Source organism: Clarias gariepinus, chromosome 3 (assembly GCF_024256425.1).
Source record: "Clarias gariepinus isolate MV-2021 ecotype Netherlands chromosome 3, CGAR_prim_01v2, whole genome shotgun sequence".
Classification (NCBI taxonomy): Eukaryota; Metazoa; Chordata; class Actinopteri; order Siluriformes; family Clariidae; genus Clarias; species Clarias gariepinus.
Window position 1 is genome coordinate 31,530,717 of NC_071102.1, and position 23,105 is coordinate 31,553,821.

The 23,105-nt window shown below is 37.7% G+C and overlaps 1 protein-coding gene across 1 annotated transcript in view; it reads left to right on the forward strand.

Annotated features, from left to right (window-relative positions):
• Window positions 1-1,171: 1,171 nt before the first annotated feature.
• rapgef5a (Rap guanine nucleotide exchange factor (GEF) 5a) overlaps window positions 1,172-23,105 on the forward strand; it is a 93,220-nt gene continuing 71,286 nt past the window's right edge. Inside the window, exons 1-3 of the mRNA XM_053492604.1 lie at window positions 1,172-1,456; window positions 14,515-14,568; window positions 22,091-22,200. Of these exons, the coding sequence (XP_053348579.1) occupies window positions 1,310-1,456; window positions 14,515-14,568; window positions 22,091-22,200 (311 nt within the window). The 5' untranslated portion in view covers window positions 1,172-1,309. The remainder of the gene's footprint in view (window positions 1,457-14,514; window positions 14,569-22,090; window positions 22,201-23,105) is intronic.

Sequence of the window (23,105 nt, forward strand, 5' to 3'; positions counted from 1 at the left end):
GGGAATCTGTTAATTATTCATACAATTATTATTGTAAATAAATAGCAATAAACATTAAATAAGGAAATGGGGGGGGGGGGGGGTCCTATAATGTGTTAACTATTGCAACTAATTCAATGTATTAAGTGTCTTTAAAATTTCCCTCTTTATATTCTGTACTAGGATCAGGATGTGAATAAAATGGCAAAATAACCTTCTCCTCCAAACATAGCTTACCAAGAAGACAAGGTTGCCTTTGTAGATTATGTAATAAATGACTGGCTATTAAAGAGCTGTATAGGTTACTGTCTAGAGATTTGCATGCTCATGTCTCCATTTGGGTGTCCTCTGGATTCCCTGGTCTTTACTTCCTGATAGCATGCCAGTAGATGCACTGGCTCCACTAAATTGCATCTAGGTGTTTAGGTCAGTGTGCATTGTGACCTGAAATAAACCTGTATTTTAATGGGTTTTTATAGGCAGTATGGTGGCATAGTGGTTAGTGCTGTGGCCTTGCACATTCAGGGTCATGGGTTTTATTTCCACCTCTGGTCTCCACATGCTTAACTCTACAAGTACAAAGTTAGGTGTACACTTGTGTAATGTAAACCCCAGCCAGGTTGTACCCCACCTTGTGTCTTGAGTCAGCATCAGGACTTTACCATTTGATCTACAGTACATTTTACTGTGACATTTTATGGTTTGGGCACTGGGTAGAAATCAAACCTGGGCCTTCCTCATGGCAGGCAAGAAATCCTCGACCGAGCCACCAATGTCAATACTGGTAATTGGTATACTGTAGAATAAAAGAAAAAAAAATGTTTTTTAAAGATTGCATTCATTTTTATTAACAATTTTTACCTGTACAAAGAGTTTATTGAAACAACAGAAGGACTATAATGCCACCCATGTGAGTAGTTAGATTTTTAATCCAGATGCAAAACATTAACGCGTATATTCAGCACGTAAAACAGCTGTGCGGACCAGTTGTGTTGTGAACTGCTTCAAGAGTCAGAGACGCTGTCAGAGGTAAAATCTCCTGCGGCTGGAGGATGAGGTGGAAGTGATGCATGGTTGCTCCCTGCTGCACCTGGAGCACCATCATCATCACCACCACCACCACCACCAGCACCTCCTCCCCCTCCACCTCCCTCCGCCCACACACACTCACACTCGCACACACTCAGCTCCACACTAGCCCGCGTTCCCGCACTGTCGCTCTGATCAGGGTGGAGCAGGGAGCCTCCGCCTCGGCGTCAGCGTGCTGCGGGAAGTCGCTGTCTCGGGGAATGGTGCACGGCGGGTGAAGCCTCTCTCCGGTCGGGGAGACATGGAGGACTCGGAGAGTGCCGCGGATGACGGGCTGTTGGGGACCTGGCGATGGAACCGCAACGCGCGGGAGCAGGTACAGCTGAAGCAGAAGATCAGAGACCTGCCCGGGTTACTGAAGCACGGCTTGCATTTGAGAAAGAAGAGCGTGAGTATTGCATCTTAATTATGATTGCTAGGTGTTTTTTTTTTTGTCCTTCTCCTGTCAAGCAAAATCATTCAAGCTGTTCTTCTTCATTTTTTTATGAGGATCAGTCGCCCCCGCGTTTATTTTAAAGGACGCGTTGCATTATTAACGGCTTCTCCGCGCGCCCGTGCGCACGCGCTTCTGCGCCTTTTGATCTTTTCAATTTTTGAATCGGTTTCATCTTCGCGTGTTAATTGATTTAGTGAGTATGGTAGAATGCGTAAAGACAGGATCCGCTGTTTTGCACCCACCGTATCTAAGGCAACAAGAATCCTACACACACACACACACACACACACCTGACGGCTTATTGCTGTCCTTCCCCTCCTGTAACTTCCTCATCACGACGCTGGATGTAGCTTAATACCGACTCCATCTTTTTAATACCTGAGTGGATCTGTTTTGATGAATACATTTCTAGACAGGGTGGTGTGTGTGTGTGTGTGTGTGTGTGTCTCCAGTAGGCATCCCTACCTCGTTATTTTCTCTCTTGTACATGACAGAAACAGTTAAACACAGCAGCGATCTTTATTTCAGTGATATTCCGCAGGGACTTTACATGCCAAACAATATTTAATTTTGCTGTCATTTAAGCTGAGAATAACATGCAGGGAAAGTAAGTGCATGATCACGAAGCTATGGCTACAGGACGGCCGCATACTGTCACACTACTTACTATATTACCATATTATCATTCTATTATACTGACATCCTTGTCACCCTGTTATACCACCATAATAAACCACATGCACCTTAACAGAAGCTTGGTGTTTGCACGGAGACTTGAGGATGACAGAGTGCTGTTTTTGCGCACATTTTACTGTATGTATGGTGACTGGTGGTTGATGTTACTTCGTATTCATTTATTCATTCATTTATTTTAAATTGTATGTAATTGATATTGGTGGGACAGGGGCTTGGTGGTTAGCACTGTGGCATCGCACCTTTAGGGGCCGGGTTCGATTCACGCTTCTGGTCTTTGTGCATGGAGATTGCATGTTCTCCCCCTGTTTGGTGGATTTCCTCTGGGTAGTCCAGTTTCCTCCCACAGTCCAAAAACATACAGATTGGGTTGATTGGCGTTCACAAATTTATATCCCCTGCGATGGATTGGCACCCCGCCTCATGCGATAGACTCCAGACCCCCTGCGACTCTGTGCACAAGATAAAGGAGTATAGACGATGAGTGAGTAATTGATATCAATTCATAAAATATACAAAGAGCAAAAAAGAGAAAAATATAGGAGAAATAAATATGATGGACCATGTTTATATTTCCCACCAATTCATTCATTTATTCATTATTTTAATATTACAGTACATTTAATAGATAGTACTTTACAAAAATGTACGAAGTCCAAGAAAGAGTTATTAGTGATGATGGACAACCCCCTCCCCCACCCCCCAAATGTGATTGGATATATTTATTTTTGTGCTTGCTTGTTTGTTTGTTTGCTTGCTTCCTCACTTGGTTAAATTATTAATAATAAACAAAATATAAAAAAAGTTACAAATCAAAAGTAAGTAAAAACGCATTTTGTCAGGCAATATTTATTTATTTATTTATTTTTATGTTTGTTTGCTTGTTTGTTTGTTATTTGCCATGTAACAAAGAAATTGTAAAAAGTTACAAATAGCAGGAATTCTGCCAATGGTTATCTTTACCCACTGTAATAAACGCTTACTTGCTTATTTATTTATTTATTTATTTATTTATTTATTTAATATTTAACTTGCTTTTAGACACAAAGACATGGACAACAGCAAGATGATGTAGTAGGAAACTGCACACCTCTTTACAAATGCTAAAATTGCTTTAAATGTATTGTGAAAAACTCTTCTTAAGGGTAAAATGTTTTCCTGCAGAAAAACTTTTCCTTATTGATTTATCGCTTTATTTTGGGTTTACCTCACTGTGATGTAAGAACAGGTTAGGCACCATACTTCCCTCAAGACCTGCATGGTTTATCATTTGCTAATCATTATGACAATATTTGCAGTCTAATTCCCAGTGACTACAAAACGACATAAAGATACACTCTCAAAATGATGAAGATGCCATTTTTGTGTATTTTTAATGTTTTTGTGTTTAAAAGGCTGTGAGTGAGTCCACACTAAATGTTTTATGTTGTGCTCTGAGCCTGTTTCAGAAGAGTTTCAGTGGGTGTTTGGATGAGTCACAGCCACAGCTCAGTTTAAGTGGAGATGCAAATGTGTGCAACTGGGAAAAATGACAAACATTATCGCCACAGTGTGTGTGTGTGTGTGTGTGTGAATCTTTCATTTTTAACATTTCTAATGTATTTAGCTTGATGTCTTAAGCAAGAATTCCATTCCTAATATTTGTACTTTTATGTTACAAACCAGTCTGCAATGGTTGTAGCTGTAGTTGTTATTGTCAAACCAGTTAGCTTCAACTGGGAAAATTAGGTTGTAGTGTTTGTATAAATGCACAGTAATGATAGTTTAGTGGAGGTTTTGCAAACTGCACTGCTGTTTTAATCTTAAAAATGGCAAAATGAACAAACCAGATCTTTGTTTAAAAATAGAAAGATGCAATTGGCAGTATCTGCTGAAAGATGTTGAGTAACTAAAACTCTGGGCTGGCGAAAATATAATTTCAACTTTTGTAATATGTCTTATGGAAAGTTATCTTCTCGTCTCTTACGTAAGAAACTTTTTATAAAAATGAGTTTAAATACTAAAACACATCTCCAAATCCCACAAGGACTATTATTGCTATTTGGGAGCACTGCTTGATTTGCTAGTTGCCTCATTAAGTAATAAAGATCTTACATGAAATGCTATTGGTAGAAAGCTGCATGATTTTGCTTTAGGTTATATGGTGCATTTCTATATCCTAGAGCATGATGAGTAGCAGTACTTCACACCACGCGATGCTGAGAAATATAATAATGCACTCTATAATATTACACGGAGGGGGGGCAACATTTCCAGTTTAGCAGTTACATTTATTATATGAATAACTTTACTATGATAAAACAGGAGATGTGAAATTTAATGCTTATCTGCTTTTTTCAGCCAAAGCAGGAATAAGACCAAACAAATAAAATTCCCTCAGTGCAAAAGGCAGTTCACTGAAGGGGAAAAGACATGTGGGTGAGAAAGCCTTCTGATAGGGGTTACTCGCTCTAAGCGCTGACTTTACTTGGGTGAAATATACCCTGTGAATTCAGAGCGTTTGTATGTCAATACAAAAAAAAAAAAGAAGAAGAAGAAGGCATTACTGTGGGTTATTAAAAACAAAACAAACAAAAAAAAAAACAGAAAAAGCACTCACACTGATCCTATGTCTGGAGGCTTTCCTTCAGTACTCATCTGGAAAAAAAATATTTAAACTTTATTGTATTTAAAAGCAGATAAAAGTATGATGTCATTGAGTAATTGATATAGAATTAATCAAACACTTTTGGAAACTGACGTTATTGGAAAATAAACAGCTGTAAATTGTTAACAGCTCATAACACAGTTTCTAATTATTTATCTATCTGTAATGTTCCCAATAGTATGTTTTACTTTTCTAGGTTAAAAGTGCTTAAAATTGATAAAAAAGACTGTCCACTTCAGTCCGAAAGTCTCTATCCTTCGTGCTCTGCAACGCGTGTAACAGGCATCCTCGTGAGTCAATGAGACATGCCCTTGTAGACAGGTGCACCAGGCCGTGATGACTGAGTGACTTTAAAATGAAAACTGGACTGTCTCACTTGTCTCCCACTCAAGTCTACAGGTAAACTGTCATCTGCAGTTAGTCAGTGTGCACTGTATCAGTTCCTGCTTGTGCCGCACATTTCCATGACCTGACGTTTGTGCTTTTCCTGCTAATTATCTGTAGCCAAACGCAATGAACCCCCCCCCCCACGGTGACCCCCACGGTATCAGATCAACTGCTTGATGTCTTCTAGCCTAATTAAGCATAGGAATACTTGTCATTCAGAGTGGGGACGATTGTTTTTGCAGAGTTTTTGGGGTGTGGATCTATGTAGATCTGTTGGAACTTGTGCTGCCATTGTATGGATCGTTTCCAACTTTTATTTTCCACATGGCTAAGCAAGAAATGACAGTATCGAATAGAGCGAACATTGCGTACGAATGACTGAACATTGCATAACAGGGCGCAAACTCAGAAACCTCACTTTTCTTCATTTGCAGAAGCTGCTTGCAAATTGATTTTTGTTTTCACTTTATCTTATTCTAAAGGTCTGGATTGATTTTTTTCTCCTAGACATTAGTGTGGAAACTACATCATACTGTAGGTTGGGGGGACTCTGTAGTGGACACAATCTCCCCCCTACTGATCATCTGGCATCATCTGCCCCTGTTTCTCACTGGTTCATGCCGAAAATTAGATATTTTTTGGTTGGTTTGCTTGAATGATTTAAACTTTCCTATGACAAGGACTGGACTGAAAATGAGACCCAATAACTTGCCAAAAATATAAGCCAAAAACGTCCTTTAGGAAGCCCGGAGAATTATTAATCAAGGATACATTAAAAATACAATAGGCAAAATATTTAGAATTGGGGAGGAGCTCATGACTTTTAGACTGTACAAGTCTTGTCCTAGTTATCTTTTACTTGACTCGACTCTGGAGGTACGAGGCCATAGTGTTTACTGTACCACTATGCATCATGCCACCTCTTTTAAAGAATGTTTGTCGACATTTATTTATTAACATATAATTATTAAAATGATCAACAAACCATATATAAACTCCCAACAATGCATATATTATTATTTGAATTTATTATTTCTATATAATGTTTTAGCAGCTAATTGTGCATCACTAAGTACTTGTCGGCATAGTGGAGGTTTAGGAAGGAGTCTCTAGTGTCAGCGCTTTGCAGCAATCATACACTAAATCTTTTTGTCATTGGGGAGCATCAATGAAGCATATTTGCTGTTTCTGTTTCTTTTTAACATCATGATGAGTTGCTGATTTTTTTTTATTAAAACAGAGATAAAAAAGAAGCTGGTAGAGGCTTTGTTACATGTATTCTTTAACTGAAAATGCAAGCTTTGACAAATTGTCAAGGTATAAAGTGTGAGTTAAAGACTTGGGCCACATCATGCCATGCCATTGTTGATGAATATAGTTTTTAATTTTGCACATAAAGGTATGTACAGTACATCATTTCATGCATGCATTATTTATAAGAATAAAGGTACAGTGGAACCTTGGATTATGAGCATAATTCTTTCCAGAAGCGGGCTTGTATTTTAAACCACTTGTAAACTAAATAAAATTTTCCCATAAGAAATAATGGAAACTCAAATTATTCGTTCCACGGACCTGAAAAATAAATACATAAAAAAATAAAAAAATAAAATTAACCTGCATTTTACCTTTAAAAAAAAGTAAAAATAAATCTTGACAGATAAGTGTTTCCGTTTGTGAGCGCAGGCGCTTTGTATGTGTGTGTGTAAAGCTAAAGTAAGGAGCCCCTTCTCGTCTTACACAGTTACTCTTCCTCCACTCTTTTCACACACGCGCAGACGACGGAAACACTGTTTTATTGAAAGAATAAACATGAAATCTCTCTAATGACACATGATTGAGTGTCACACTTTTACTGTAAAGTAAAAATAAAACAAATTAAACAAATTAACCTTCTACATAAGAATCGCGACAGAGCAGTGTTTCTGTGTAGAGCAGGGAGAAAGAGTGTGTGTGTGTCTGTGAAGGCGAAAGTAGAAGAGGTCTGTGTGTGTGTGTGTGTGTACAAAGAGCAGGCTGATACAGAGAGAGAAAATGGATATTTAACCCCTCTAATGAGACTTGATGTTGCTTTACACGTGCGCTGTACACACACGCATACAGACAGAAAATAAAATATGTTTTACACAAACACTCGTAGTCACAGTGTTATAGTAAACAGTACACGCGTGCACGGATGTTGATTATACCAGTGAGAGAAGAGCACTAAGACCGAGCAGGGGAGACGATTACCTACAATTCTGCAGTGCAAGAGAGAGAAAAACCGTTGGCTCAACTGTGATCACGTGACGCTCGGCATTAAAACAAGAAGCGCATGCGTGATACATGATACTCGGTATTCGTAAACCAAGACTTGTTCGTTTTCAAAGTAAAAATGTATTAAAAATCTCTGCTTATCTTGCGGAACACTCGCAAACAGCGTTACTCGCAATCCGAGGTTTCACTGTATAGTATATATAGTAAATCTATGTACTTTCCATTTATTGCACATAGTGTACTGTACTGTAGATGTCGGATTTTGCATGTATTGAATATTCTAACCTGGAGTCTGATAGGTGTGAAGGTCAAACATGATATAATTTTGGCTACATATTTTATTCCTGCATGGTGTTAAAATTGAGTAGATGCTTAAAGGGCAAAAGCAAATGTGTTCTGACTGGAGTTATTTCGCACATGATTTAATGAAGATTAAAGAGTTTTGGTTTTAAAGTTTTCAGATGTTTCCGTTTTTAAATTGATAAGCTGTACCAAGAACAGTTGTACATACCATCTGCATTAATATTCAAAACTCCTCCTTGCTTAATTGTAGTTTTATCCATTAGCGAGCAGTTTGGAGGTTCCGTCTCATTTGATTTGATTTGAGGGCTCTGTGCAAATAGACTTGAGAAAGGACAATGATGTGGTTTGATCCATTAATCTGGTTTATTGAGACGGGGAACTAGATTGGTTTTGGGCTGTTAACGTCTGCGTAGGTGTTTATTTATAGCAGTGGATGTTGTAGATTTGTCAGTATTGATGTTCTGTTTTTTATGAGTTTTAAACTAGACACTTGATTCCTGGAAATGAAATCAGGAATAAAGTTTAAATAAAGTTACCTATAATTGAGATCTGATTATAGGTATTAAGAGGTTTGTTTGATGATGCTGACACTTGCAATCTGTCGTGCAACATGGAGCTCCTTCTGCTGGAATATTAGTGCTTAGTGAACAAGCTTTCATTCCTCCACTAGTATAGGAAAAGCATGTGAGGAAGATGAAGCTGTAAGCAGAGCATATTTGACACCAGAGGATCTAAAGGATTGAAAAATATAATCCTTTATATATTTCTTTATATATTTCTGCATGTCCTGGTGTGTGTATATGGCATAAGCGTACTGGGGTGTTTGTTGTGTAGACAGCCAGGTGGACGCACACCTCAAGTAGATTTCCTGTACTTGTTTGCCGTAGTGAAATGCAAAGAAGGGGTGAGCTTGTTTGATTTTCTTGATCTCGTTTCACGCTCATCTGACGTGACAGATTTATTTGCGAGTCGTGTCACTGCAAGCAGAGTTTACGTGTATGTACGTGTGTGTGTGTGTGTGAGAGAGAGAGAGAGAGAGAGAGAGAGAGCGTTCGGAGCTCCAGTGCCGAGCCTCACTGAGCACTCTAATCTGAGAGTAATCCATTTCTCACAGATAATGACCCACACACCCACTCCACTCTACATGCTGCACACAGGAACATGCTCCTCCCAGAGGCTTTGATGTCTGCACATAGATAACAGCACCAGGGTGCCCCTTTTCTTCTTCTTTCTTCTCGCTCACCTTCCATTGTTTCCTGCCCTTTCTTGTATTTCTCGTACTCTTTCTGTTTTTTTTTCCCTCTCAGTGTGAATCCGACACTCCTTATTCCTACAGAAGTGCAGTGCCTTCAGGTCTGCGTCAAAAAGAAAGCTATTTCAAACTCCAGAACCTGTTTTCCTTTTACAGTCATTTCTCCTCATTTCTGATTCGTTCACACCTTCGATTCTCACATATCTAGTTGTTACTTTATTTATTTTTTTAACCAAACCTTCATCTCAGCAACATTTTCACTTTTTCATAATCAGGCTCTAGCTAGAGCTGAGAATGGTCAACAGTGATATGTCAGCTGTGTACACAAAAAATAGCTCAGCCTAGAACAAATTGGTCGTTTTGTTCAGCTTGAGTGTCGGAACATCATCAACAATCATCTGCGTAACAGTGTAGGTGTAATTGCATTCATGTAAAGGTGTGGCTAATATTTGAAGTCTGTCTGGACCTGTAGAAAACACATCATTTCAAAATTTCCTTGGGAAAAAAAACATTTGCAATGTTGTCATTTATTGGATTTAGCCAGACATATCATTAAAACCATTAGCAATAAAACCACTAAGAATTTTGGTTCTCCTTGTGCCACCAGTCTACTTGTGCTTCGTGGTGTGGTTCCGCACGGCCTCTGTGGGTGTGCTGTGTTGTCTGACCCTCGGACATCAACAATCAGCAGTGCATCCTTTGGTTGCTGTGGGCATGCGGGGTAAGACCTCGGTGGATCAGACTTGTTTGTTTGGAGCATCAAATGGATGCTCGAACAGATTGGGATCTGGGGAGTTTGGAGGTCGGGTCGATGCCCTAGAACTCTTTGCTTGATTGGCCCCGTGTATGGCAGACAGTGGTGCACAGGGTGTTTGGCTGTCTTCCTTTTGTGATCAGGATTCACTTTTTTTCTGTGGCTTGTGCTGGATTGGCTTAACTGTGGGATCAGACCGGACAGGCTGACCTTTGAACTCTGTGGGCATGGGCGAGCATTGGGTGCTTATGATCCTGTAACCTATTTGTTAGTAATCTGACTAAAATGTATGCACCTTAATTGGAAAAGAGTATACCACCCGTGCCCAAACCAAATGTCATTTCAATCAAATCGAACAAGATGAGAAATCCTTTTATTAATGCAGTAATTCGAAAGATAATATCCATCCAAACATTTCTGTCTGATTTTGACTGTCCGATGCTTTTCGTGATGCAGTCTTTCTGCAATAAATCAGACAAGCTAGAAAACATAGTTCATGTTACATGTTTAGCTGTGCGATTAAGCAGTTTTTCATACTGACTGGTTTCACATGCTTCTTGTTGTTATGGTAACATTGACGCCAAACCTCACTCCCCATATGTTCATAACCAGATCGGATTACAGTATAACAGTATAACTTACTATATATACCATATAAACTAAGACTGTCCACAGATTAGGATACATCTGAACAGTTCATTTGGAATCTGCGATCGAAACGAGTTTATACAGCTTGGCTAAAATCTTTGCATGTAAACGTAGCCATAGTTTTAACAGAAGAAATAGAGTGAGAATGGTGCAATGGAAAGCATTGTCATTGTTTTCACTGCAGCTGCCGTCACGGCACAGGTAGCCAGGCAACTGCTTTAAAAAAAAAAAGAAAGAAAAAGGGGGGGAAACCATATCATACATACTGTGCCACGTGCTGAAATTTACATCCCATTTACATTCCATTTCCATTTACAGCATTTAACAGACACACTTATCCAGATACTGAAGTGCTTTATATTTTCCTCCATTCTTACGCTAGTAGAAAATTCTCACGTGCTTAAAATATTAGAGAAAGAGGGAGAAGTTAGAAAACAGAGTGCAGACACAAAGGAGAGACATTATAGCCATCCTTCCCGTATCTTCAATTCTTCTGGAGGGTGAAATCGAGCTATGCTAGAGGCTCAGTGGGGATGTGGTGTAGAGCGGAGATAGATGAGTGCCTCCAGGTAGTTGGCTAGCCTGGTTTCAGTTTGTAGGCAAGCATGAGTGTTTAAATGCCAGTACAGGAAACAAAGCAATGGGGTGATGTGGGAGTGCTAAATGTAATCAAGAACATAATTGTGTCCTTTTATGATTTTACACGGGCTTCATGAAATAAATTTATTCATAAGGTTTCGAAAACTTCAAAGTGGTAGCTTTAAATAAAGTTAACTTGAGATAGCATTAAAAACAACAAAGTGTAACTGCCATTATAATGAGCGTTACTCATTGGAGAATATTAGCTAAATAGTAGAGATTTAAAGTTTTAAAGTTTAATATTTAAAGCAATTTAAATATTAAAGATCATTTTATTTAGCTGGGACATTATTGTCAGCTTTTAATTACATTCAGCTATGTTATTTTGGGCATTTTATGTCATTGGAGCATGTGAGCTACTGTATAAACTGTATAAACAGCTACAGTAGCTAATTAACAGAGCTATAAAATGCAGCGCTATATACTGTATAGCTATTTGGTTATTGTCAGAGATTTCTGATTATAGTCATGGTTTAATACCTGGAGAAGCTACACATAAACAGCTAAGCAGCTAGCATGATTAATGTAAATAAAATAAGGTATTACCCTGCTGTTAAATAGCTAGCTAACTCTTAAAGCTATAAAATAGGTTAACACATGACTGACACATGCTAACTACCTTTAAGTGTTAAATAAAAATTAAGTAAGTGGTTGTCCATTTTTTTTAAATCTTGCAAAGAAGTGAGACATTAGTATGAATCTTTAGAGTGTGGTCTAAATAGCTAGCTAGCTAATAGAGCAAATATAACAAATATGGCAGAAAATGCAGCTAGCTAATGAATGTTAGATATCTCTACTGAAAGCTTACTACTGGACTAGCTACACATAAATATCAAACTTGCTAGCTAGGTTAGTTAGTGATAAATAAGATAAGGAGTTTAAAAAGTTATAAATTGAATAGCTATACTTTATCCATTACCCTAGTTACGTTCAATATTGTACATTGATTAACTGAAGACACGCTTAATGGCAAGTTTAATTAACATGCTCTCTGGATACAATCCAGATACAAGACGCGCATAATAACCCCATGTAAGAAAATGCTAGTCATGATTCAAGGCCTAGAGGAGAGAAAAAGAGAGGGAGGGGTGATGAAAGGTAGAGGAGGATGAGTCCTTGAAGGAGAGGAAGCTGATTATGTGCACTGTGTGTCTGCGCCAGCCTGTCTTTCTGTTTTCCGGTAAGATTGCTCTTTCGTGGGAAGGCTTTGTGCTTGCCGCGTTTTCTGTTCCACATCTTTGTGCTTGAGTAGCCAGCCTGTGTGCTTCAATTCCCTCTCAACCCAAACACTGTCTGCTGCTCTCGCTGCCAAGCTTGGTGCCCTCTGCCCACAGCAAATCTATAGGGACACGCACACCTTTTTCACTGTAGCCAAAACAAAGCCCACACATGCTTTAGCGTCCACAGAGATAACTCTAGGTCCAGCAGATATGTTGCTTTGTTGATATTATCTCTCTTTTTTTCTGTCTGTCTCTTCTGATTTCTGTGTTTGTATTCCAACAGCTTGTTTGTAGCACTTAATCTTAGAGGGGCACCCGACCTGCGCCTTAAACAAGAGTAGTCTGATATGTATTATCTCAAATTTTGACAAATTTTTGTTTTAAATGGAGGGCAAAATCGTCCTTCTTCCAACAGCAGAAAGTGTAGAAGGTTGCCTCACATTGTATATATTAAGGAATAAAACAGTTAGGGGTATGCTGTTATAGGGAAACAATCAATAACAGGTTGGGATGAACGGTACTGTAATTACTGTTATTACCCTGAATATATTTTTGCCCATAATGTTGCTACACAGAAGTGTTTTATTTTTATTTTTTTTTGCAATTTACTTTATTTATTTTTAATTAAAAATCTACCATTTTGGGGCCATCTACAAAATGAGTTAGGTCCAGTTATCATGGCTGTTATAGAAGCTGTTTCATTTCCTGATTTCTAATTCATCAGCTTTTCCCTTTTTTCCCCTCTATTAAGACTTGAAAAATGCATATGAGAAAAGATGTCCTCCGGCCAGAAGACTTTCTTTTGACTGCTAGAAAGTGCTGACACTGAAGACTCTGTTCAAAAATCTTCAATAAATCTACATAGAAATCCACATAGAAATCATGACCACAGTCACCATATCAATAGTTGCACCTTTTTAAATGTATCTACTGTATGAGAAGGATCTGAAGTCCCTGTGTAAGCAGCTCGTCAGCACCATCAGAATCGTAAATTGTGACATAAATAACAAATAAAACTCTTAACACATATTTCTGCAACCCCGCTCATTTTTCCTTTTATTTGAGATCAAGTTTTGTTGCCTTTATTATGATAAATGATTCATTTATTTAGATATATTTATTTATTTTAGCTGAATTCTTAATATATTTAACAATATTGCCGCTATCTATACTGGCATTTGAGGGTGTAAGGGTTGAGATAAACACACTGAAACTGTGTCCACATGCCTGCTAGTGTAAAAGACTGAATCATGAAGTACCCTTGCCTGGCTGAGCATCTGGGACGGAGTCAGAATTCGGCATGCGTCTGCAATCTGTGGAATGTTCAAAGAAATTAGAATCACTTTAGCTTTGTTGAGAATCTGAATGAAACAGATCAGCGGTGGATAATTAAAAAGATCTGGAAATGTAAGACTGATTTTAAAAGCTGCTTTTTTCTTTAGTCAGTTCATCAGTTCATTATGGGCTTTTTTGGCCCTCATTTTCAGTCCAGTCCGTGTAACTGAGCAGTTTCAGGTGAATGTATTTGTTTGTTAAGCCATACAGTGACCTATGAATCATTCAAGCCTAAAACCCATTTAACTTAAGGTATGAACCAGTGAGAAACAGGTGCAGATGACATTGATTAGTGTACAGTTAATGCTGAATGTTAAGTGGTTGGAAAAGACGAGAGGGGAAATGAGGTTGCTGCCGAAACTACCAAAATACCATAACTTTTATATGAACAAATGAGGGGCTTAAGAATGCATTTTTTTTCGACTCTCCCTCTATCCAGGAAAACACTGTTTTCCAAAATATATATAAAATGATAGCCTCATTTAAAGCATTTAAACACTGATCGCGCAATTACTAAGTAAGCTGTAAATGAATTGCATTGCACTGCTGAGATGTTTTATTTCTTAGCCATCTTAGCATCATATATACCATCATATAATACTTGGTGCAGGCACAGAATATAATGTCTGTCTGTTCATTTATAAAGCAACTGTCAATATTGACCTTTATTGGCTTCAAGGCTCCACAAACACTCTTTGACTTGCTGTAAAGGTGTATACAGTCCTACACGGCTCTTACAGTATATAAGAACAGGAGGCTGGTTATAGAGCATGTGTTTGGCTTCACCATTATCACATTATCAGTCAGTGGAAACTGAACTGTGCTGTTTAAGTAGGATTATGACTCTGTTTGTTTTTATTGATTGTGTCTTGGCAGCAGTCACCTGACACCGTCCCTGGACCCAGCGCTGGCGTTCACTCCATGACCAAGGTAGGCTACTCCTTTTATATACTGCTTGTGTGAGTTAATTGTACTAGAATTGTGCTTCATAATTAAAGAAAAAGGTGAATCAAAATGAAAAGGGAACAATTTTCCAATGTTTGTTCTGATCTTTAAAACTCAGTTTAAAGCAAAAGTTATAACGGAAATGATTTTTGACTCAACAGCATTTAATCAAAATTTTTTCTAATTCTTTACTGGATCCAATTTTTTAAATTATGATACATGAAATTCAAATAAAAAAAAAAAGACTGACCACGGTCGATATGTTTAGGTCTTAGTATCTATACTGTACGTATCTACGAGGGTCGTTCAAGTCAAAAATGGCCTTGATTTGTGCAGAATAACACAGCATAGTTTTTCTACAGTATATAATCCCCTGCTACACCAACGCACTTATCCCAGTGTTTCATTAGTGCTTGGATACCATCAAGATTGAAAGTTGTCTCGGTACACCAGAGCCATGATCGGACTGAATACTTCATGTCTGAAACGCTGGCCTTCCAGGAACTCCTTTTAATGGTCCAAAATGTGGAAATGCCTTAAAGTGAAGTCAGGACTGTACAGGGGATGTGGCAATAACTCTCAAACCGAGTTCCTGTAATGTGCTAGTGGTGTTGGTGAAGGATTGACTACAGTACACTCTGAGCGACCTCGCCATTCACGTGGATGTACGGCCTTCTATAAGACTTACGGCCATCCATAAAACGTTTGCACCGTTCAAATGTTTTCCTGTGACCAAAACTCTTATCCGTATACTGTGCTTGACGTCTTCTGTAAATGTTTTAGACCGCCGTTCACCCAAAATTTCATCACAAGTTCCTGGTTTGACTTGAACGACAATCATATATAAAATACGTTAAATATTTGAATCGCTATTGCAATTTGCATATTGCTCATTTCCAAAACAAACAATTTCTAACACTGTTGATAGTTTCCCATGAAACATCAGTATACATTTCAGTGCAAATGTTTACACCCCCACCTTGTTTGACTTAAAGGCCCCTTGTAAATTTTGCATGTTTTTTATGGTATTACTAACAACTAAAAATGTAAATAATACAAACGTATTCATTTGAATATTTATTTGTGATTCTCAAATATAGTATCAAAGTACAGCGATTACCCTGAGTACATGAATCAGGTGTATATGTGTATGTATTTGTCTATTCAGTCCTCTAAAATAGTAAGACAGGCTTAAGTTCCTTTCTTTGTTTGACCTGGAAAGGAGACATTGTGGAATAAAAATTTTAGCATCTAACATCATGAAAAGTTTTTTTTAAGTAACCGCTGTAAATTGGGTGCATTCAGAGAAAACGAATAAAGGAGGAGATTCTAAAACAAAGTTGGACCCTAACCAAGATTTAGCTATTCAGTGGGATTCCCCTTTAAGATCATTAATCATGCTGCAGTCTTTCCCTGTGTTTATGTCCTTTATCTTTCTGTGTACTGCATGTTTAATTTTCTGCTTGCTTGGCTTGTTACGGATATATTCGATTAGTGTTTGCATGATGAATTGTCGTCAAGAATCTCTAGGCAGGTCAAAGTACTGTTATGCACCTGAAAGCGTTACTCCAGTAGACGAATAAGACTAAGAAATAATCAAGTGAAAAGACTGTACTCTGTAAAAACTGTACTTGTGTGTTCTCTATTACTCACCTTTTAGATTTTAGGTTGCAGTGACGATATGTCGAAACCTCTTCAATATTAGTAAGACAAAGCTATGCCACAGCTCTCAGTTCTGATTAGTCAGAGGGTGTTAATCAGAACAAAGGGCTTTGTGTTTTTCATTTCCATTGTGATGCAAAAATGTGATCATGAAAATGTGCATCATGAAAATGTGAAAAAAAATGTAATACCAGCATTCTGTTAATTATTTAAGAAATATGTTTGCACTGTTTGAGCATCAACAGTCCCAATCTGTGCATCCCGTAGAGTTACAAAAGACACAAAGAACACACTGGTCACGTGATGTTTTTTTGTGGTGAGTCTGCAAGATCCTCATTGCCAAAAAGGAAATCATCTCCACTTATAATGTCACCAATGAATCCAAATTGCAAAAACCAGCACATAATCTCCAATGGGGGTTCAAGTCAAACTGGGATTTGAAGAAATTACTTCTAAGTGAAGGCATAAAACTGATTGACATTTACAGTTTGACTTTAATGACCCTTGTATGTCTTAGTAAACTAACCATGTTATAATTTTTAAAATGAGCACTTTATTGCTTTTCAAACACCAACATCTCATGGCCCTTGTGATCTGTGGTGTCTGAGAAACTGGCAATTGAAGTTACAGAACTCATCATGTTTCCCTACATAATATAATGTTCCCTGAGTCAGATGCTTCGCTTGCTTATTATTCATTTATTTTTTCAGGCAGATTGATAATTTAATTTATTTATATGGACAATTTGACAGCAATGTGAGAACTCCATTTTTGCAGTTTTGAAAAGAAAAAGTTTTTTTTTTAATAAAGCAAAAATAATTGTGGATTGATAGACAATATTTTGCGCATGGTTTGCTTTGACTCATAATGGTTTAAAAAAATGGCTGAGAAATTTGTTAAAATTGTTTGGGTTAAATAAAAGAGATTTTTTTTGTTCAAAAATCTATAACTCCACCTCCCACTTTTTTTCACAATTACATAAATCAACCTGCATTTGTGTTTGCGGTTTAAAATTATCAATAGTATGTTTGTTAAGTTTCAATAAAAAAAAATATATATAGTCAGACTAATTCTTTGACTATGATTTTGTAGCAGGCCAGTACTACAGAAAGTAGTGACAGCAGATTATAGATAGATTGTAGATAAAACCTTTTTAAATACAAAGACTGTTAAAGATCATAAGGAACATTATAAGCATCAGCTACAGCTTCCCAAGACAGTATGTGTATCTCACATCTCTTGTGCACAAATCACTCATGAATACACTGACACCACAGAACATTAACATTTATTATTAATTATAACATGTAAACTGGTGACAGGGTCATGGGCACCCAAGGCTTATTTATGCCTGTGAGGAGTAACGGCCAGTCTGTGTCGTCTGATTCTTGCTGTAAATTTTAAAGTTGTTGATCCAGCCTCCAAAGTCCCCAGACCTCAATCTGATTGAGCATCCATGAGATGTGACTCGGAGAGATTGGACTACGGACTACGGATCGGAAGATCCCAGGTTCAAACCCCACAACCACCAAGTTGCCACTGTTGGGCCCTTGAGCAAGGCCCTTAACCCTCAACTGCTCAGATGTGTAATGAGATAAAAATGTAAGTCGCTCTGGATAAGAGCGTCTGCCAAATGCCCAAATGTAAATGTAAATGTGTTGAACGAACAAGTCTGATCCATAGGGGCCCAACCTTGAAACTTATAGCACTTAAAGGATCTGCTGCTAGGGATATGCCAGCACACCTTCAGAGGCCTTCTGGAGTCCATGCCTCGAGGGGTCTGAGCTATTTTGGTGGCACAAGAGGAACCCACACACTATTGGGCATAAGGTTTTAAGCTTATACTGTAATGTATGGCTGATCAGTGTACAGTGCATGCGGAAAGTATTCACAGCGCATCACTTTTTCCACAATTTGTTATGTCACAGCCTTATTCTAAAATGGATTAAATTATTCCCATAACTCTACACACAACACCCCATATTGACAACATGAAAAAAGTTTATTGAGATTTTTGAAAATTTATTTAAAAAAAAAAATTGAGAAAGCACATGTACATAAGTATTCACAGCCTTTGCAAAATTGAGCTCAGGCACATCCTGTTTCCCCTGATCATCCTTAAAGTGTTCCTGCAGCTTAACTGGAGTCCACCTGTGGTAGTTTCAGTTGATTGGACATGATTTGGAAAGGCACACACACCTGTCTATATAAGGTCCCACAGTTGAGGGTTCATGTCAGAGCACAAACCAAGCATGAAGTCAAAGGAATTGTCTGTAGACCTCCGAGACACGATTGTCTCGAGGCACAAATCTGGGGAAGGTTACAGAAAAAATTCTGCTGCTTTGAAGGTCCCAATGAGCACAGTGGCCTCCATCATCCATAAGTGGAAGAAGTTCGGAACCATCACATTTTACATTTTATAATATTATTTCTCTGCTTCACTCTCTCTCTCTGCTCTGCGTCAGCTTTTCCTCAAAATTCAGCCTGCTATCGGTCGTGCTTTGCTTAAAACATGGAAGTTTAAAGCCTATTACATAAGGTTATATAGACAAGCGTTTTAGATAATAATTTGGCAAAATGAGTAAAAGTAATTTTGCTGTCAAACGTTTCATGTTTAAGGTATAGTGAACATGTAGGTCATCTTGTTTACAATTTTAAATTATTTTATTTAAAGACAAGAATGCACATTGTTTGACATTTTTTTTTATTTATAAAATAAAATGTAAAAATTTTCTTGATTCAAATTTTGTTTCAAATATTCTGAGAATTGAAAGTGAATTGATCTGTGACCAAAACATGAACTAGAACTGCTCCAAATGACAAAACTAGCCATAAATGAAAAAAGAAACACAATGTTGAACATTCTATACATGGAGATTACATACCTCTCCACCACCCTGTCTCCACCATCACTTCATCCATCCGGAGCCGCTGTTAAACCTAATGTGCCTGACATACTAAACTAATGAATCTCTAGTGAACAAAACAAGCAGAAAATCCATCAAATTAAATCTCTGAATCTCCCAGGAGCCGTCAGCGGGTCCTGACTTACATTCCTCATGCTCGTAATGACACGCCATTCCCATTAGCTTCACTGTAGTCACTGAATAATTCATCGTACTTACTGAATAATAAGCTTTAAGATGAATTAAGTGACTAATAAGCTGAGATTTTAAGGGGTTGAAGACATGGAATTGAAATCGTAATGCGTTTATTTTCCTTTTTTTTTTTCCAAACTGAATATTTTGTACATAATTTATGAGCAATCCTTGTTAAAAGTTTATTCATAAGGATTTGATTGTGTAGTGGAAAATGATAATATAAAGGTTAAACCTGTCAAAAATCTGAAGACGTTCAAAGGACATTTAAATGCCATTGCATTCTGATGGACGGTTATGGGGAAAAAAAATTCTGATTGATCCTCATGTGGCTGGAAGGGTTAATTAATAAGAAAAAAGAGAGAAAAGAGATTTGCAAGAACAAAGAACATGTTTAAAGTGCTAAAATTAAGTAAATGTTATTTCATTAACCCTGTTATTAAAAAAAAAAAGGTCTGTGATAAATTCTGCTGCAGAGGATCCTCATCTGTTTAAAATCCTTTAAATTCTCTCCTCATGTGCCACATTTATCCTTCCTATTTATGTCCTTTTATTCTTCATTTATTCATCGCGTGAGAGATTTCCTCTCTACTCCTCTGTATTCTTTGTTGTCCAAAATCCCCAAACTATAAAATCATTATATAACTATAAATCATTTGCAGGAATCATTCTAGAGAGAGACAGAGAGACAGTGTGACACACTGGAGAGATGAACACAAAGATAGAGAGACGCACACAATGAGAAAGCACAAAACAGAGTGAGACAATACAAAGGGAGACCCCCATGAAAGGGAGACAGGGGAAAGGAGACGAAAAGAAGACTGAAAGAGAGAAGCAGACAGTGACACAAAGAGCCAGATAGAGACGAAGAGAGACCAGCAGGATTGCAGGGATAGACGGGGAAAGACAGATAGTGTGTCTGTCTCTGTGTCTATCTGTTTCTCTGTCTCTATCTGTCTCAAACAGACACAAAGATAGAGAGAGATAATGGAGACAGACAGAGACAAAAACAGAATCATGAAGACTTGTGGTTAACAGAGAGACACCCAGAATACAGCAGGGACAAAAAGACAGATGGAGAGACAGGCAAAGACTCAGTAAATGACTAATAGTTAAAAAAGTTGATTAACAAAATAAGCTTGTATTTGTTATGTCACAATCATGCAGATTTTTTTTCTTTTCTAAAAAAAATGAGTGTTCATGTGCAGTCATCCCATCATCATACACATCATATGATCAGTGTGAATGTGGACACTGGGGGAAACATAAGTTGCACAGATCATGGTTGAGTGCAACTTTTCCTGATCAGGAGACAGAAATACAAATATACATAATTATACAAAACTATATGTTATCTCAAGCTTGGACACCTAAATTCACCTGTAAAAACCCTAGTAAAATTCATTCAATTAGTTTCACATGATGCATGCACAAATAAACAGACATACGGACAGACAAAAATTCCAAACACCATCTTAATGCATTTACACATCCGGCAGATGGCCTTATCTAGAGCATTTTTAGAGCATCTTGCATTTTTATCTCATTATACATCAGAGCAGGTTAGGGTTAAGGGCCTTGCTCAGGGGCCCAACAGTGGCAACTTGGTGGTCATAGGGTTTAAACTTGGGACCTTCTGAACCATAGTCTAAATGTCTTAACCCTGACCCCTTTGACCTATTACCCCCATAATGATTTTTCAGACTCTTACAGTTTATAATTGAATTCTAGTATGAAAGGAGTAAATCTCATACTATATAATGAGCAAAGTATCATATAATGAATAAGGGACTCGCAGTACATCATAAGGTGTTTTATTGCTTTTATGGTGGAATTTTTAGCAGCATTTTTTTCTGTTTAAAAGAAAAAAACATTTCTTCACATATTTTTTTTAAATCCCCCGATTAGTGTTTGTAATGCTGTGAATTTAGGCACTTTGCAGCCTGTCACAGTAAAACATTCAAATAAATTCATTTTATATGTAGAAATGAGGGGCTCAAAACTTTTGCACAATACTGTATATCTGATTGATGAAACAACTGTCAGAGCTGCTCTTATGGATAATTAATCACCCAGTTAACGACCAGTTAGAATTAAGAGTTTGACTGCATTGTGGTATAACATGTTTTATTATACACGTGTCATTCTTTCTTTTTCGTTAGATTAAAAAATACATTTTAAATATACAGAAAGTATAAACATCTATGTGGTATATTTCTGCAGCAAAACCAGGAGAATTTTCTGTGCCATTTCTAAAATTGTCTTTGACCTAAATAAGTTTTATTGTATTTAATTTAATTGTTTATTTATAAGTTTATAAGGTGACATGTTTTGTTTCGTTTTTCTTTTCTTTTTTTTCCTCCTTTTTTTTGGCGAAAAAGCTATTGTGATTACCAGAAGATGGTGAATATGTATGAGATGTCATTCCTTCCTCACCTTTCTGCCGTCCTGTGAAGATGTTTACATGAAGAATAATTTAATGTTAATAGACAATGAAAGTTTATAAAAGAGTTTTAAACAGGAAAACAGAGAGAATTTTAATGCTAACAGTGTAAAATGTAAAGTTAAGTCCTATTGCATCAATTCAGCACTTTTGGAACTTGCATTTGTCCTTGACCCATTTATGAATATGTGCTTTACATCATGCATTGCTCTCTCGCTCTCCTTCTCTCTCTCTTTCTCTTTTGCACATACACATTAATAAAAATTCCCTCTCTCTTTTTCTCTCTCTCCTTCTCCCCCAATAGCAGTCCTGCTCTCAGAGCTTTCCCTGTGCAGGTCGCGCACTGAGGAATGCATTTCTATCCCACGGTCCGTATCCAGCCAAAGACAAGATCCACTTGGCACGAATCATCAGGTATGACAATATGATGTGTATTGATGTGTTCGTGTTGGTGTTTAGTGAAGGCAGATAACCCTGTACGAGTGACTTTGGCGTGTGTGTATCTGTAGTGACTCCTCTGGCAGATGAACATAAATTTCCTGTAGCACCAGTTGAACCGTTCGTCGAATAAAACACACAAGTCATTTCCCAACAAAGGAAAAATAAACAAAGCAGTCATGTACGTCAGGACATCAATTAGTCGTAAATTACTTAATATTACAATTCAATAAATAGAACCCAAGCATGTAATTGGTGTTTGCTGTACGAAATAGCACAATTTTAATAACAATAGGCTACCAGGGTTGAATAATATTTTGCATATATGTACACAGAAAATGAGGATGAGCATCAGCGCTGCACAATGAGTTTTGTTTGCATAAACAATAAAACGTGAATTTTTAACAAAAAACTTGTAGGCTTTTCAACAGAACAAGGAAAGTTCAAGTCAAACCAGGATTTGTGATTGACATTTACAGAAGACTTCAAGCACAGTACGGTGATGAGACTCTTAGCCACTGTAAAAAAATTACAATGGTGCAAATGTTTTAAAGATGGCCGTATGTCCATGAATGACGATCTCGGAGCCCACTGCAGTCGTTCCTGTGAAATTACAGCTAGTAGAACATCTGATCTTTGAACTTGTCGTTTGAACTTGCAGAAAACTTCAAATTTAAATTCCCTTGTACAGTTTTCACCCCGCACCAAGCCATTTCCCTTTGGGCCATTAAAGGAGTTCCTGGGAGGCCAGCGTTTCAGACATGAAGCAGGCTCATTGCTCAGATCATGGCTCTGGTGTACTTTCTACTTTGGTGGTATTCCAGGACTAGTGAAAAGCCGGAATAAGTGCATTAATGTAGCAGGGGATTATATAGAGAAAT